The sequence below is a fragment of the Eutrema salsugineum genome, unplaced genomic scaffold, assembly GCF_000478725.1.
Source record: "Eutrema salsugineum unplaced genomic scaffold, Eutsalg1_0 scaffold_1, whole genome shotgun sequence".
Taxonomy (NCBI): Eukaryota; Viridiplantae; Streptophyta; class Magnoliopsida; order Brassicales; family Brassicaceae; genus Eutrema; species Eutrema salsugineum.
Genome location: NW_006256909.1, coordinates 11,386,924 through 11,405,524, shown reverse-complemented (window position 1 = coordinate 11,405,524; position 18,601 = coordinate 11,386,924). Strand labels below are relative to the sequence as shown.

At 30.7% G+C, this 18,601-nt stretch overlaps 2 protein-coding genes across 2 annotated transcripts; both read left to right on the top strand.

Annotated features, from left to right (window-relative positions):
* Positions 1-2,409: 2,409 nt before the first annotated feature.
* Positions 2,410-4,864, top strand: LOC18028448. The gene is made up of 9 exons (XM_024149025.1): positions 2,410-2,544; positions 2,643-2,910; positions 3,000-3,096; positions 3,541-3,676; positions 3,761-3,963; positions 4,056-4,176; positions 4,264-4,440; positions 4,529-4,582; positions 4,712-4,864. The coding sequence occupies exons 1-9, from the start codon at positions 2,410-2,412 to the stop codon at positions 4,862-4,864; spliced, it is 1,344 nt and encodes a 447-aa protein (XP_024004793.1).
* A 3,794-nt stretch (positions 4,865-8,658) lies between these two features.
* On the top strand, positions 8,659-12,726 carry LOC112081952. The gene is made up of 8 exons (XM_024149024.1): positions 8,659-9,002; positions 9,078-9,314; positions 9,929-10,123; positions 10,598-10,884; positions 10,973-11,713; positions 11,756-11,821; positions 11,936-12,043; positions 12,146-12,726. Exons 1-8 carry the CDS (start codon positions 8,659-8,661, stop codon positions 12,724-12,726), a joined length of 2,559 nt encoding a protein of 852 aa, XP_024004792.1.
* Positions 12,727-18,601: the final 5,875 nt, after the last annotated feature.

Here is an 18,601-nt window from a genome sequence, read left to right as displayed (position 1 = left end):
CTTTTCAAAAGAAAATATATATTCAAAATGGTTATGTTGTAGCCTTGTAGGCTTGTAAGCTGTAAGTTGTACATTTGAGATTTTTTCGAACCGATCCATTTGTGTTTCTGTAGAGAATAGTAAATTTTAAAATCAGTAAATTTTACAAGAATATATAAACCTTTTATAGATTTCCAAACCAATTCGTTAAAGAAATAAAGAATAACACCCTCTTCCATCTTTTCTTGCTTCTTAGAATTTAATTGTTCGATATCTTCTATTATTCTATCTATTTATGGGACGTGGCTTTCATTATCAACTTGACGATGGGGACTTTTTGGTCATTAACAAAATATGAAAATCATGAAATATGGAAACTTTGGAATACGACGATTTAAGTCTCTTTTGTTGACAAACTAAGATTTGACTCTTGCATTTTTTGTTTCTCTTAATTATTAATTAAACTAGGTATTTATTCCGCTTTTCGCGCGGAGTTATATGTTGATGTTAAATCTAACAAAAAAAAATGAAGTAACAGCTATTATTATGAATTGTTGAACAACTATTTATCTTTTTTGATTAATTTTCTATTCTCTTAATTCATTTTCATATTCTCATAGTTTGTTATCTTCATCTTCCTCTCTTTTTTCATCTTCAATATCTTAGTCTTTGTATTTTCTAAAATTTTTATTTAATAGTTTTGTGTACTTTTTTTTTTTGTTTTTATCCCTTTTTTCATCTTCTTTTTTATCGTCTTCGACTTCTCCTTTTTCTTCTTCTTTTTTTCAATTTTTCTTTATCTTCTTTATCTATTTTCATCTTTATATATATTTTAATTTTTCTTATTCCTCCTATTTTTTATTTTTCATTATTTTTTGATTTTTTGTCATTGTTGTTTTTCTAACTTCTTTTTATATTTATCATTTTTCAATAATATATCGTCAATAAAAAAATATAATTTTTAATCTTGTTTACATCAAAACATTTATTATATTCATTAATTCAATCACATTATATTCTAAATTTATGGGATTAGTATTAAATTTTACTTTATTTAAACTTAAAATATAGTAATAAATATAATTACGTATTAAATAAATAAACATTTAATATATGTTTATTTTTAATGGTGTTGATGTGGATACCCTAAGAGGAGAGAAAACTCTCCCGACTCTCATCCTCTATACATTAAACAGGAAGAATTTGGAGGTCATTTTGCTGAGGTGTCGCTCCCACAATTTTTCTCAGCATTTTTCATTTAAATAATTTATTATATTTCACCTATTATTATTTCCTTATTTACCTCCCTCCGCCAATTAGAATTTAATTTATTATTTACTAATTTTTTATTCGTTTTCCTTATTTAGTTCAACTGACTTCTTTTAAAAAAAATTATTTATACAAGCATCATTTTCATCTCATCTACCTTATTTTCAACACAAAATAAGTATATACTAATTTAAATTGTCAAAGCAATCGATTGATTAAAAAAAAAATCAGTCAAATTATTACTATCTTTATTTTCTTTATTTTCTTTATTCCTATCATAAATCAACATTCTGAGAAGTACAAATTTTATTATTCTACATAATTGCTATTATAAAAATGAGGTATGTATTTATACAATTGATAATTCCTATCATAAATCAACATTCTGAGAAGTACAAATTTTATTATTCTACATAATTACTATTATAAAAATGAGGTATGTATTTATACAATTTATAATTATAATTATATTCAGTCCAATATATATGATTCCATATTCCCGCTTCATAAGTTTCAAATCTTAGCTACAATATTGTTTACATTAATGTGTCAATATACGTGATCCCATAATCTCGGTTCATTTAGTTTTAAAATTTAATTACCGTAATATTCAAGAAATCATAACTCCACCTTAAACTTTCCTCCGAATTTCTCGACACAATTAAATGATTAAGCATAAATGGAATCAATGTATGCATATTCCAAATTTATCAGTTAATGATTATATTACCTTCCTATATTATCGTAACCGTATCAATCTGAAATTATATAACCGAATTTTAAATCATTGTTTGGATAGTCTAAACAATTCCTATATTTTTGATATATTTTAGATGCACTTTACCTACCTAAATCAAAATATTCCGTATTCCGTATTTGTAGGAGTAATTAAAAAAAATAGACCCTTTATGGACAACGAACAATATTGCAAATTAAATATATCAAAATTGCCTAAATCTATCATATTCCAAAGTCATTTCAAATTCAAATTCATAATTTACCGCCTACAATATTTTCCCTCTTCTAAAGATTGCATCGAAGATTTACCCTGGACTCACCACATTCGTTATTTCGCTATATATAGTTACCACTGTTGATATCGAATTCATCACTCCAGCTAACCAATATTTAGCTTACATACTCCCTCTTGCAAAGTTTGCGATGTCGACCTTCACATCCCTCACTGCCCTAAAGCCATTCAAAACCCAATCGAGGATCCGTGTCAAGATACTGAAGTTGTGGAAACAGTATTTGAATGGGATCGAGACGATGGAGATGGTCGTTGTCGATGAACTGGTATTGTTTTGTACTTTGTTTGTTCGTTATTCATACTGATCCATTTTCATCATATATATATTTTTTAACGTTTTGCTTATTATTATATTGCCATGCAGAATCAAACTATGCATGTTAGTATGAAGAAGCAATTCATCAAAAAATTTGAAAATCTTCTAGAGGAAGGAACTACTAAGATCATCACTAATTTTCAAGTCACTCACAACGGTGGTAAGTTCAGAACTACCTCTCATGTTTACAAGATCCAGTTTGCTGCCACAACGTCTGTCAGACCTTCTGAAGATCTGGATGCCACAATTCTTGGGTTGAAGTTTGTGAACTTCACTGATATTCACGATGGCAAGTTGAATCCTTATTTTCTAATAGGTAAATGGTATATTTATATTTCGCATACATTATTAATATGAACCAAAGCATATTACATCTAATTATTGGTTTATGTTTTTATTTTGCAGATATTGTTGGACAAATTGTTAGTATTGGTGAGGTTGAGATTCTCAACGTTAACAAAAAACAGACCAAACGTCTAACAATGACACTTCGTGACACAAGGTTTTTTAATTCCCTTTGACACCTAAATATTGTTAATAAGACGTCTAATGTATTTTGTTTTTTAGTGATGTGCGCCTGAATTGTGTTCTATGGGGGAATTACGCCGAAAGTTTGGAGAGTGTTGCTACACATGCAACCAATGCTACCATTTGCTTCGTGTTAAGATTTGGAAAGTTAAAATTGTATCAAGGTACGAAACAAATGTTTTTTGATAAAAAACAAAATATCGTTTTTAAAAAATATATATAACTTTCAAGACATTTCATTATTTAGGTGTATGGAGCATTGGCAATTGTTACAGTTCTTCCATTGTGATGACAGATCCTGATCTCCCTGAAATAAAATCTTTTAGAAACCGGTATATTTATATCTATAACTTTTATCAATTTTCCATTTAGTTAACTTTCATGTCACTAAAATAACCGATTTTTTTTTCCTTTACAGCTTACCAAAAGATGATGTGACTTTGTCATACACACACCCTAACCAATTGACCATTGTCAATTCTGTTTCTGTAAGAGATGGTTTCTTCTTACATACCCCTCGCCGGACAATAAGTGAAATACTTGGTGCATCTGAGGTATTTAGTTTGCGTGGTACACATATTTCTTAAACAATATATGGCGATTGGGTTTTTAAAAGAAAGTAATGCTTCAATTATTAGGTTGAAAAATGTGTGACTATGGCTACCATCATGTCTATTGACACTGAGTTTGGATGGTACTATATGTCATGCAAAGTGTGCTCTAAAAAGGTGCTTCCTCTTGATATGGATTTGTTGAAGGAGCAATATCCTGGTAGGCCATTTCGTAAACAGTTATGGAAATGTGGCAAATGTAAGGATGATGTTGAAAGTGTCGTACCAGCGTAAGTCTTGGATGCAATTTTTAGAGCAAAAATAATATTAGTAATTTTTATTTATAATATTTATATTCATATATTGTTCTATGCTAACATAGGTTTATGCTGACTTTCCGTGTAATGGACAACACTGGCGAAACAAAGTTCTTAATCTTTGATAAGCTTGCCATGAAAGTTGTAAATCAAACAGCTGCACAATTGACTGAATCTGTGGAAGAGGTAGTTATGCAGTTTACTATCAACTCTATTATAGTCAATCTTACTATATATATTAGAAAACTTATATGTTTGCTAAACTGCTTGCAGATCCAAGATCCTGATGTACTACCTCTTCCAATTAGTAACATTTGTGGGAAAACTTATCTCTTCAAGCTATCTTTTGAGAGTTCAAACATCGTTTTCAACAGTGATGTTTACAAAGTTACAAAGATTGTGACCCAAAGTGACATGGTCAAAGAATTCTCAGAAATATCCGGATTTTTGGTTTGATCCCTAAACTATTTATTCGTATTAATATTTATTCATATTTCATTGTCTTTTGATCATTGTTAATGTATTGTTTTATTTATAGACTACCCCTGATGTCAAGTCTGAAGAAATGGGATTTATAACTCCCGATGAACAGGTATGCTATTTATGAATTAGATGCCTCTCATTAAGATTATAAGACTGTACATAAACGTATTTGTTCACATTTGTCATTTTAGGTTCCTAAGATTTACTTGACAGTGGCGACGATGATAATTCACCACAGTCAAAAAGGAAAAGCGAGGAGATAATTGACTTTGATGATCATAATGGAGAACAGTCTACTTCTAAGAAAGCTTTCAATGGGGACATGAAGACTGGATTGAGTGAAGAAAAGATTTCTCTGAAGCCTGTTAAGAAGGAGAAAGTTGATGACTGAAGTCTTCGTTTCTTTAACAATATGCATTCTCCTGCTTGCTTTGTTTCTTAGGATTTACTACAATATCTCATTGTTTAAGTTTCGGTTATTTTTTTCCTTGCCCGTAGGATTTGTTTTTTTCTGTTTACAGATTTTCTGTGGTTTGTTATTTAAAGTTTAATAAAAGCAGGAATTTTTAACTATATTATGTTTTGCTATTTAATTAGTAACTGAGGAGTTTTAATTTATTAGTATATATAACAAAGAAAAATAACTGCATGTACGGATGGTTTTGCCAAACTCAAGCCTAATATGAAAAGAAATTATGCATGGCAATTAAACATTTACAACATTCATGCAAAATATTTGGAGTCATTATTACTTTGGCAATACATAAATTTTTTTAGCACTTACAATTAGAGTTGTATCCTATAACAACTCTGTATTTAAATATAAAATTAGAAATATATGTACATTTTACAAAATTAGAAAAATGATCGTAACTACTATATTCTGTCGTATATATATGCTAATTCGTGAATATTAACACAACCAATCATAATTAAAAGAACTTAAACTAATTCCTAAAGTTTCCATGTTTAGATAAATTCTCAATTTATTTGTAATCTTAACCAATCTTTAGAATATTGTAACTATCCTATTAAGATGCCTACTACTTTTCAATTCTTAATATTAAATATATCTTACGCATATATCGATTCTCTACATTCTCACAAATCTGTAGAATAATGAAAAAGAACAAAAAATCGTCTTCTGCAATGGATAAAGATCATGACATCTTAACCAAAAGACCTAAATTGGATTTCATCAACCCAGGTATAAAAGTTATGGTTCATTCGCTAATAAACTCAATTTTATACTCGGGTTTGTATATTCTTAAGAAAGTACAATAAATTACTTAAGAATCCGATTTATAAATGGTCTATCTAAAAGTTCCACATATATTTTTGTATTATTTACAGAACACAATGGAAATATTCAAGTTACCCCTGCACGAGTACCATTACCAGTACCTATCTCAAATCCTGATGATTTCGAAAATACCTTTGGAGATATCATTAATATTCAGAACCCCCCGACAACTTCAAGTACTCGAAAAAGGAATCAATGTAGTTAGAGTACGTATTATATTTATTTCCTATGGGCCAAGATGAAACATCATTGAACAACTTATATTGCTCAACTATTTATGATTGTTTGGTACTTAGATAATAAATATGGAGTGAAACCTCGAAGTTTTTATTATATACAGATGCCAATGGACAGAATGAAGTTACCCCTAAACGAAAAGCATTGCCAGTTCCAATTTCAATTCCTGGTGTTTTCCGAAATATATTAGGAGATATCAGTAATACCCGAACTGGTCCCAGTGCTTCAAGTTATCTTAAAAGGAACCAACTTAGCCCAAGTATGTAGTTTATTTATTTTCATTGTAATCAATTTATTCATAGACAACTGCATTATCTTTAAATTTTGTTGTTCTCCTGTAACATCAGTAACAGGAAAAGAAAATTACACAGGTACACAAACAAGTATTTTTTAACCCTTCTTCTTTATGTTTGTGTTGTCCTGAATGAAACCTCTTTTATAACTAAAGTATTTTCTTTATAATATCTACCAAGTCCAGTCACTCCATGTTATGGCTCAAATCAAATTCTGCCAACTATACCAACAGCAAATATTTGTGATAGTCGATATTCTATATCAGGATACTCAAATATCTCATATAACCAAAATCCTGATAAGACCAGAAGAAAAAAAACTCAATCAAGTAAGCTTACTTTTATATATTTAGTTTAATATATTCTTTATTATTTTAAAACATGTTAAATAATTATGACTACTTTGTTTCATATTCATTTTCAGGAAAATTAGATCAACCCATCGTTGGAAATCATGTTTTACCTGATAGAAACATAACAGACGTCAAAAGAAATCTCAAATTCAACGATGGACCTTCAAATTCACGAAATGAAAATATAGAATTGAGTCATCCATCTAAAAGTTCTAGAAGTGCACGTACGTTTATATTTCTTTCAATTCAATCTCTATTATACCGTTTACATTTGATATAATGAGTTTTTCATTTCTTGATTTACTTCAACTAGCAAAACTAAGAGATGATCCATCAAGATAAATCACATGTGAAAAGATAGAGTCTGTCCGTATCCTTAATAACTTAGTTGTTATATCCTGATTGTTTATATACTTTCTTAATTAAAGAGATTGCTTAATCACAATTGTGTCCTTCATATTATCAATTAATAGTTGTTTCGTTTTGGAACTCTGCTATGGAGAAAGCAACGCAACCATGTAATATATCACCCAAAACTACTTCGCAATCAGGTATCATGTATTAAATATGTTCAAATCTTTGTGTATAATTATGATGTATATGACATAGAAATTATATTTTATCTTATCTAACATTTTGATAAGTTGGTTTATGAAAAATAGGCTATGTTACTTCATCGACTTCTACTTTATCTAACAACCATGGAAAAAAATCAGGAAGGAAAAGGAAAGGTATAATCATGTATAAGTTGATAGGGTAATTGTTAAATACTTTAATTTAATTTTGGACGTATTTTAATTGTTAATATTTCTTCAATATTTGTATAGATACATCCAATGTTCCTATTCCTCAATCACAAAGTAATCCACTAAGTAACATTACCAATTCCATTTTAGAAAATCAAAGATTGTCAAGGATTAATAGGAGACAGGTTATCTTGAAAAAGAGACATGCAAACATTCAAGCTTCAGGTATGTATATTCATGTTACTTTCCACAATATTATTAATTATGGTCGTGTATTGTAAGGTATTCTATTGGCTATCGTAATTATGATTAAATTTTTCTATATTAGTTACTTCCATAAACATTACTGTGTTGTCAGGAATTTCGACAATCTATGATCCAAGTGGTTTACAATCTACACTATCTTTGGAAGGTGTAGAAAGGAATTATACACCTGCAAATGATCATGACATCCCTGTATGTAGTACTGTTCAATCTCAAGTAGATATTGGACCTGTAATTCAGCCTAATGGTAACGTAGTTGACTTTGGATGTATCAGCTTACTGTTTACTGATGTATAATAAATTGGAATTCGTCATGTTATAGGTTACCACGATGATGGCGACCCTATTTATCATTGTACACACTGCTCTACCTGTATGTGGTTTAACGAGAGGATCAGCAAGAAAAAAAAATTGAAGACATACATTTTCACGCTTTGTTGTATGCAAGGAAAAGTAAAGCTCCCAATGTTACAACAACCTCCTCCTCTACTGTTATATCTCTTCACAAGTGACGATGAGATTTGTCGTCATTTCCGTGAAAATATTAGAGCATATAACATGATGTTTTCTTTTACCTCTATAGGAGGCAAAATAAATCATGATATAAACAAAGGTAAAGGACCACAGGTTTTTCAGCTACATGGTGAAAACTACCATCTTATTGGTAGTTTGATGCCTAATGCAAATGAAAAACCCAAGTTCTTACAGCTTTATATTCACGATACAATTAATGAGATTCGTAATAGAGAACTTTCATTAAGGTACATAATTATTTATTCATTGTTTAATTCTGACTGTGTTTACGTAGACTAATTTTCACCATGCTTTAACATTTTCATTTACAGCAAGAATGGTAAAATTGACAACAAGCTACGGCCTGAGCTAATTGAAGCTTTAATGAAGATGTTAAATCATTGCAATCCGTTGGTTAAAGCTTTTCGTTCTTACAAGGACAGGTACCAAAATTCAGATATTGAGGAACTGTTCGAATGGTTCTAATAGCCAAGAGAGACAAAGATGCTAGAACACATAACTTGCCAACTGCAACGGAAGTTGCTGCATTAATTCCTGGTGATTTTGAAGAAGGGTTAGACAATAGAGACATTATGTTAGAAGCAAAGGATGGTAGTCTTCGAAGAATCAGTGAATTATACGTTGGTTATCGAGCTCTGCAATATCCTCTATTATTTCCTTACGCTGAAGATGGCTATCAAGTTGGTATTGAAGATGGTTTTTCACATAAAGAGGACAGAAAACGGAAGACTATCAGTATGAGAGAATATTATTCATATCGAATTCAGGATATGTTGATGGAATCTCAGACAATAATTCGGTATAAACGACTATACCAGCAATTTTTGGTCGACGTATTTACAATGATTGAAGCTAATAGATTACGATACTTCAGGAACAACCAAGTCAAACTTAGGTCTGAGAAGTTTGTAAATTTAGTTGAAGCGCATAATGAAGGCCAAAGTGATCTATCCAATACTGGAAAACGTATTTTGATTCCTGCATCATTCACTGGTGGTTCTAGGTACATGAATAACAATTACTTGGATGCAATGGCTATTTGTAAATACTTCGGATTTCCCGATTTATTTATCACTTTCACTTGCAATCCAAACTGGCCAGAGATTGTTAGGTATTGTCAAAAACAAAATCTCAAACCTGAAGACAGGCCTGATATTTGTTGTCGTATATTCAAGATGAAGCTGGAATCCCTAATGACAGATTTGACTGAAAAAAAAGTTGTTTGGTGAAACTGTTTGTGGTATGTTTTAGTAAATCAAATTTATGTCATTTCATATACTAATATCATATATTTTACGATACTGATTATGTATTATACTATTTTACAGGAATCTATACAATTGAATTTCAGAAGAGAGGACTTCCTCATGCTCATATTTTGATTTGGATGGCATCGAAATACAAATTTCCTACACCTGAATCAATAGATAAAGTAATATCAGCTGAGATTCCTAATAAAGAAACCGATCCTGAGTTATATGAAGTTGTGAAGCAGAACATGATACATGGTCCATGTGGTAATATAAATAAGAGTTCTCCATGCATGGTAAATGGACGGTGTTCCAAGATGTTTCCAAATAAATACTGTGACCGGACTGTTGTTGATAACATTGGTTTTCCACATTATATGAGGAGACAAACTGATGATTTTGTTGAGAAAAATGGTATCAGACTTGATAACAGTTGGGTTGTTCCATATAACAGAAAGTTATTTTTGCGTTATAGAGCACATATCAATGTTGAGTGGTGTACAAAAGCTAGGTCAATCAAGTATTTATTCAAATACATCCACAAAGGTCCTGATAGAGTTTTAGCTACTATCGAGAATAATGCCAAAGACATTGGTGAGTTTGCGAACGAGGATGGTGACGACGCATCTGAAGTTACTAAAGATGAGATTAGAGAGTATTTTGAATGCAGGTATTTATTGTTTATCGAACTTACAATTATAAGTATTCAACACTTATATTGTCGTTTTCCTCATATGTTTAACTATCTATAATTTGCTTAATATATCAACATATATGTATCTGCTTGCGAAGCATCTTGGCGTATACTTGCTTTTGCAATACATTATAGAAGTTTGCATGTGGAAAAATTATATTTCCATCTCCCTGGAGAACAACCATGTGTGTATGGTGATGATGACCCGGTAGAAACAGTTCTTAATCGCAGATCAGTTCAGAGTTCAATGCTACTTGCTTTCTTTGAAGCTTGGGACAAATATCCTGAATTATCGAAGAATCTCACCTATGCCGAATTCCCAATAGTGTTTATATACGACAGAAAAGAGGTTGAGTAGAGGCCAAGACAAAATGGTATGGCTATAAGGAGACTAACATATGTTCCTCTAGCATGTGGTCAGCTTTACTATTTACGTGTATTGCTAAACAGGGTCCAATGTCCAACCAGTTTTGATTTTTTTAAAACGGTTGACAAAGTTCTATATCCTACATTCAAGGATGCATGTTATGCTTTGGGTTTGCTAGATGATGACACTGAATACATAGAAGCTTTGAAAGAAGCAAACATTTGGGGATCCGGATCTTTCCTAAGGAAACTTTTTGCTGTTATGCTCATTACGGATAGTATTCTTAATCCATGTGGAGTTTGGAATGAGACTTGGCAACTTCTTTCAGATGATATCATATATCGACGAAGGAGATTAGAAAACAGAGAAGGTATTTTCCTTAAATGTTTGGAACAAAATATATCTATGACATAACCATCATATTATATTTTATTAATTGTTTCCATCGTTTGTTGTAGATTTAACCCTTTCTGAAGACCAGCTCAAAAATTATACATCGGATGCAATTGAGATAATTATGCGTAGCAATGAAAGTTCTTTGGCTTATTTTGATGGTATGCCTCTTCCATCTGATGGTTATCATAATGCTTCCATTAATCGATTGTTATTCGATGAAAAGAATTATGATAAGGATGAGATGTCTGCTCTCCATAATAAGATGCTTCCTGGTTTAACTGAAGAGCAGATGAAAGTATACTCAGAGATAATGGAAGCTGTTACATTAGACCAAGGTGGTGTTTTTTTCCTATATGGGTTTGGTGGAACAGGAAAAACACATTTATGGAAAATTTTATCTGCTGCCATTCGTTCTAAAGGACAAATTGTATTAAACGTGGCCAGTAGTGGTATGGCTGCTCTTTTATTGCCTGGTGGAAGAACAGCTCATTCACGATTTGGAATTCCTTTAAATCCATATGAGCTATCTACTTGCAATATGCATCCAGGATCAGATTTAGCTGCATTAGTGGCTGAAGCCTCATTAATCATTTGGGATAAAGCTCCTATGATGAGTAAATTTTGTTTTGAGAGTTTAGATCGGAGTATGCGTGATGTTATTCCTATGCATAAAGATAAACCTTTTGGTGGAAAGGTTGTTGTCTTTGGTGGTGATTTCCGACAAGTCTTGCCTGTTATAACTGGTGGTGGAAGAGAAGATATCACAAGGACATCTCTATGTTCTTCTTATCTATGGGACGCATGTAAAGTTTTGAAACTAACCAAAAACATGCGTTTATTGGCAGACATTGATGCAAGTGTTGCAGAAGAAATCAAATCCTTTTCTGAATGGATTCTTTGGGTAGGCGATGGTAAGGTTAATCTACCAAATACAGGGGAAGTCATGATTGATATGCCCGAGGAACTTTTGATAACAGAGTGAAATGAGCCGATCAAGGCTATTGTTGAATCTGTTTATGGATTAGGATTTGAAGACCAAACCAATCCTAACTTTTTCCAGGAAAGAGCAATTTTATGTCCAACTAATGATGATGTATGCACGATTAATGATTACATGATGTCTGCTCTTCGAGGTATAATCTATATACATAATCGTTATTTGTATTTTGTTGGATTATTATATGTAGTACTATGATTTTAATAATTTCTTATTAACTGACCATTTTTGTAAACAGGTGAAGAGAGAGTCTATCTAAGTTCGGATTCTATAGATCCATCAGATACTTCGAATCATGACAGTAGTGTTTATACTCCAGACTTTTTGAATAACATAAAGATTTCTGGTTTGCCTAATCATTGTATAAAGTTGAGGGTAGGAGCACCTGTTATGTTGCTAAGGAATATTGATCCCAATAGTGGGTTATGCAATGGAACCAGGCTTCAAGTGACTCAACTAGCTGATCATATCATTGAAGCAATTGTGTTAACAGGGCATACACTCGGTCAGAAAGTCTATATACCTAGATTGTCTGTTTCACCTCCTGAAGGCAAATTCCCTTTCAGAATGAGATGGAGACAATTCCCATTGATGGTCTCATTTGCTATGACCATCAATAAAAGTCAGGGACAAACACTCTCAAGTGTTGGTTTATATTTGCCTAGACCTGTTTTTTCACATGGTCAGTTGTATGTTGCTCTATCCAGAGTTAAGTCTAAAGCAGGGTTAAAGGTTCTCATTGTTGACAAAAAAGGCAACCCACAGAAACAGACCATGAATGTCGTCTTCAAAGAAATATTCCAGAAGCTTATCAAGTAGAACTATTTTGTAAGTTACTATTTTTTATCTTCTTTATATATTTGATTTATATATGATGAATTGTTAAAAAATTTCATTATTATTTTTTCATTTTCAGGAAAATTTATATAAAACTCTTCTTTGGAGCCATGGATCATTCCACATTTTTTACCCTTTAAGTTTTTCTAGCTTCTTTCACACAATTGTAATTCGTATACAATGATATTTTTTTGTTATATATTTTTTCCAAATTATTGAAATGGCCTTTTATGTATTACATGATAAAATTATTCAGCACTTAGTGATTTTATATATATACTGAATGAAAGAAGTTGTCTGAGATTTTAAATAAAATATTATATGAATGTTTGTATAGATACTGAATGATTGATATAGTAGCCATACATATTTATGATCTTTATTATTATAGTTTCCGAGATTAGTACATGACGTTTTATTATGACCATGTATTTAATTTAATCAAGATTTACGAATATTTGGTTGATTCATAATCTTTCTGTTACCTAATATATTTCTTATTAGTAAGGTAATATCAATAAAACCCTAACACGTGAAATCCTTTCCAATTCATATATATGTTTATCTTTTACATATATAATCTCATTCTCTAAATCAGACTTCAAGAGAAAACAAAATGTCTCTTCTTATTGACAAAATTTCTGATATTGATCAGTTTACAACACAATGGACTGTGCGTCTTAAACTAATTAAGAAGTGGAAGCAGTACACTCGACATAAAGGGACTACTCTTGATATGAATATGATTGATATCGAGGTAAAAATATGATATCTATATTAGAATCTACTTATATATTTTGTTAAACTAATGCCTAATAACTGATTTTTGTTTTCTCTGACAGGGTAATAAGATCCAGGCTAGAGTTACAAAGAAATGGATTGAGAAGTATGATTGTTTACTGATTGAGGGATCATGGTTTGAAATCGATGAATTTGCTGTAATCCAAATACCATCGTGTAACACTATTCGATCATACAACAAAATGATTCAATTTATAATCTCTACCACGGTTAAACCTCTTAATCATTTCGAGGGTACGTATGTTACATATCATCATATTTTTATATCTAATTATGAAAAACTATTGAACTGTATGATCGTTCTTTATGTCAAAAATGTATAGTCAGAAGGACATGTTTCAATGGTAGGAGGTGCACCCTATACTATTGATTTAAATAGGTAATCCTGATTATGTAGACATTTCATTTATATTTGAACTGATGAATGCACATACTATTAAGAATTTTATGTTTTTTGATATTAACAATATATGTTTTTTGAACTATGCAGGTATAGAGGATAAGCACATGGATGCGGCATGAATAAGCATTTAATTCAAAATAATCTAGCAGATACATATCGAATTATATTATCTGTTAGGCTTTTATTTTATTTGTATTATTTTAATTTTTTGGTCTATTGACCTTTATGATATTCTTTATTTTGTCTACCTCAATAATACTTGGTTTAATTCAGTACAATTTATCATAGATAAAATTTTAAAGTGAATAATTATTTAGACAAACAATATGTAAATTTTCCAAGTTGATGCTTCCCAATTAACAAAGTAATGAATTAGAAGACAAAACATATATAAATTACAAGGATTTCATATTAAAACACCATACTATAAATAGTTTAATGTAACCGACAATTATCAAAGACATCATATATGAAAAACACATTATGGTAAAAAAATATTTACCTAAATATATGTATGAATCAACTGAATATATTTTTTATGGAAATATTTGTATGAATCAACATGACAGGGTACTTAAATGTATTTTTATGGGAATATATGTATGATTTTATTTTTAGATATATTTTATATCCTTATTCACTATGAAAAACATATTTCACTATATTCAATACATCTCATAATAATTAGTTTGACTAATATGAGTTTGCCTAAATATATTCAATTTCAGAAAAGCTGCATATTTAGCAGAAAGATTTCAGTTGATTGACCGATGCATATACCCTTTTCCAAAATGAATGAATCTTTCAATAAAGTAAATTGTATTACCGTATTGGTTACATAATCGGTTTCCAATCCCTTTAACGTGTAGGGTTTTATTTAAAGAATTTAATTATTATATATCCTGACAAATAAGATATCCTTATCGTTAAACTTTTGTAACATCCATTTTATTAAATTGCTTTACTCTCTTTCAAACATAAATCTACACACTAGGGTAATGGCTTCTTATGACTACATCAACGATTTGCATCTCGATAGAACAAATTGGAGCCTCCGAGTTAAGGTACTGAAGAAATGGATCGACCAAGGAACTCCTAATCGTGATTCGTTACAGATGATGCTCATGGACGAAGAGGTTTGTTAACTATAATTAATCCTAATTTCTTATATTGGTTATTTTGGAACATAACTTTTTCTATACAGGGTGATATGGTTCAAGCATATATGTATCATGCCGGTTTGATTAAGTTATATGATAGAGAAATTAACGAGGGTGATTGGAAGACTATCACAGATTTTGTGGTCTTTGAAGATCCATTACCAGAACCAAATTCTCCAATCGGTTGGGCTATACAGTTATTGGAAAATACGACTATAACTGATACTGAACCAAGGGAAGTGGAATCTAGAAAGGGCTTCTATTCTTTCTCAGAAATTCTTAAAGGCAAAGCTGATACTGAATTCCCTGTTGGTAAACATTCTAACTTTATATTCAATTTCAATATTTATTGAAATAGGTGTATAATATTTAGGTTGATAAGAATGATTAGGTCCTTATATATATATATATATATATATATGTATACAGATCTTTTGGGTTTTGTTATTAGTACTGAAGAACTAAAGGTTATAAAAGATCAAACTTGCCCAAATAGGCCTAACAAAATGACTCCTTCTATCACTTTCACAATGAAGAATCACAAGTAAGCATTGCTCATTATGTTGTTTTTTATAGTTTAAGTTTTTTCTAAAAGGGTAATTAAATACTTCATATTTTTCGTGTACTGATATGCAGATTCAGTGCAATGCCGTAGGACAATTAGCTGTTGATTTTAATAACAAAATATGGGATGTTAGACAAATCCCTTCTTTGTGTCTTCTAACTGATTGGAGTATCAAAAATTATGGAGGTTTGTGTTACAGTATAACTCTTTATATCTTTTTTTATAAATATGGTGACATGTTTTTAAAATACACTCATTTATTTACAGGTAATATATATCTCAAAAGCAGAGGTGGAATAACAAGATTTGAATTTCACCCTGAGTTAGAAGTAGCGGAATCCTTTTGTAAAATGTAATAATTTTTATTTTGTCAATATTACTTTTTCACTAATTTGTTTACATAAATCATAAATATTTTTATATATGTCATTTGTCTAACTAGGTTTTGGAATAATGAGAAGAAATCAAACAAGTCAAAAGGAGCGATGAAGAATGATGCCGAGGCTACATCATCGAAGAAGCAGAAGAAATGAAATATTGATTATTTTTTGAACTTTCGTGTGGGATGATATATAAGAGATACATTATGTTCTTATCTTTTGTTAAGTTTAAATATTTGGACCTTATATTTTGCTTTATCTATATAAATTGTCTGCTTCTTAGTATTATCAAATTTCTCTCATAATACATACATCGCATAGTATTGATATGTATGTATATGTTTGAAATTTGTATTATGAGATAGCTAATATATATATTCAGTTGTCTCCAAAAATTAGTTCATATGAAAATGTAAACATAGTTTAGTTTTCTTATTTTATTTCCTTATATGTTTTCCATATTGTCTCCTAAATCTGTGAATTAATTGTATATACTCATTATTTTAATCAGTAAACAGAATATGACTATATGATACAAATATTAAAATTTACTATTCATTCAATCATTATCATTGCACTATTGAATTCTATATTTGCGATGCACTTGATCTGATACATATCCTTATAACCTTCTTACTAAAATATCATAATTGCATAAAACAATGTTATATCCAACTATCAAATCTGAACTAACCATTCCATGCATAGACATTCATAATATTGAAAATAAATTTATCTTTGAAGATTCAGTAAAACATTTTCAACGTTATTGTCAGTATATTCATTATTTAGAGAATCTATGTTCATGTAAATTTATGCCCTAAATAACTTTGACTTAATATATACCAACTTCCTACTTCCCTATATTATATCGTCTATCAATGCATACATTGTCTTTGTAAATCTGAAAAAATCAGAAACAGTTACTCTCATATTAATAACTGCTTTCTGATATCTATATACCAAATCTTCTCAAACGTTGCAACTCTCCAAAAATGTTTTAACTTTCCAATAAATAACAACCATCGCATCTGTTCAATATTTTTTCTATATATACTACATTTTCTCTACTAAACTTTTATCTTCCCATTCATACGTCTAGAAAAAACCCTATCTCTTCTGTCTTCCAAAAACTCCATCTTTTACCGAAAGAAGAAGAATCTAATGGGTGAGTACGCAGATGTTAACGAACTTCATGCATGGAAAGATGATTGGATCACTAAGGTCAAGGTTTACAAGCGCTGGTCCGTTAAAGACGACGAAGGCTTACCGGCAACGAACTTCATTTTTGTTTACGAGAATGTAAGTTATATATTTGTCATTAGTTATCCATTGTTTGATTGATATGTTTACATAGTTTTATTAATATTTTTGTATATTTTTACAGGGTAACAGGATCAATGGATTTGCTACAAACAGAGCACTATCCTATTTTGAATATGTATGTACCGAAGGAAAATGGGTGAGGCTAACTAATTTTCGGATAGCCAATTCTGAATGGGAACTGAAGGGAAGAACTACAAACCACAGTCACCAAATTATCCTGACACACGAGGCAAAGGCTGGATCTCTCAGGCCACAGACAGAAGATCCATTCATCAACTTGGTTGAATTCAGTGCTATCTACCGAAAACCATTTGCGCAGTATTATCCAGTTGGTATATTATGATTACACACTATATTTTTCATTGCATGTTCTGTTTACATAATTAAGTTTTGTTAGTAATACAAAACCTATTATGCTTTAAGATTTTGGTTTAAGTAACTGAAATATCTGATTATGTATTTAGATTTTATGGGAAGTCTTGAAAATATTGGCGAGGTCTACACCCAGTGTTTTCCAGATGGAGAAACAAAGCGAGTTCTTGAGTTCACACTTAAGGATGCAGAGTATGATAGTAGTTTAAGCTTTATATTAAATTTCGTTACTGCTTTTTTTTCCTCACCCTTTGTTTGTAATCAACTTAGGGATTATTCCTTCCAATGCTTTGCATATGGTGACTTTTCTGTGGACATCAAAGAAAGATGTAAAGGATTCACAGGTCCCTTCGCTATTTGTGTTTTAACTGACTGGACAGTTAAGAAGAATATCGGTATGTATATATTTGTACTATATCATTTTATCAAATTATATGTAATTTGGAGATACATGCAATTTCTCATATAATTTATGTGATCTGTTTAGATGAACTGACTATCCATGAACATGAAAACACTGGCTTCTCTCGCTTCTTACTTGCTCCACCCATCGATCAAGTTTCAAAGTTCAGGAACAAGTAAGCATTCAAATATCTTTCCTTTTACTTTACTAAAACTCAAACTTTATATAATTAAGTCGTCATTCATATTTTGCAGGATTACCAAAAAAATGATGGCTGCGTCTTCAACTTAAAGAACTTGCGCAACTAATGTGGACTAGAGATGGATCATCATCTGTTGCGTTGAACTTTTCTATTTCTGTTGGTGTGATGTTGTGATGTTGAACTTTTCTATGGTGTGATGTTGTGATGTTGAACTTTTCTATGTCTATGGTGTGATGTTTTTATTT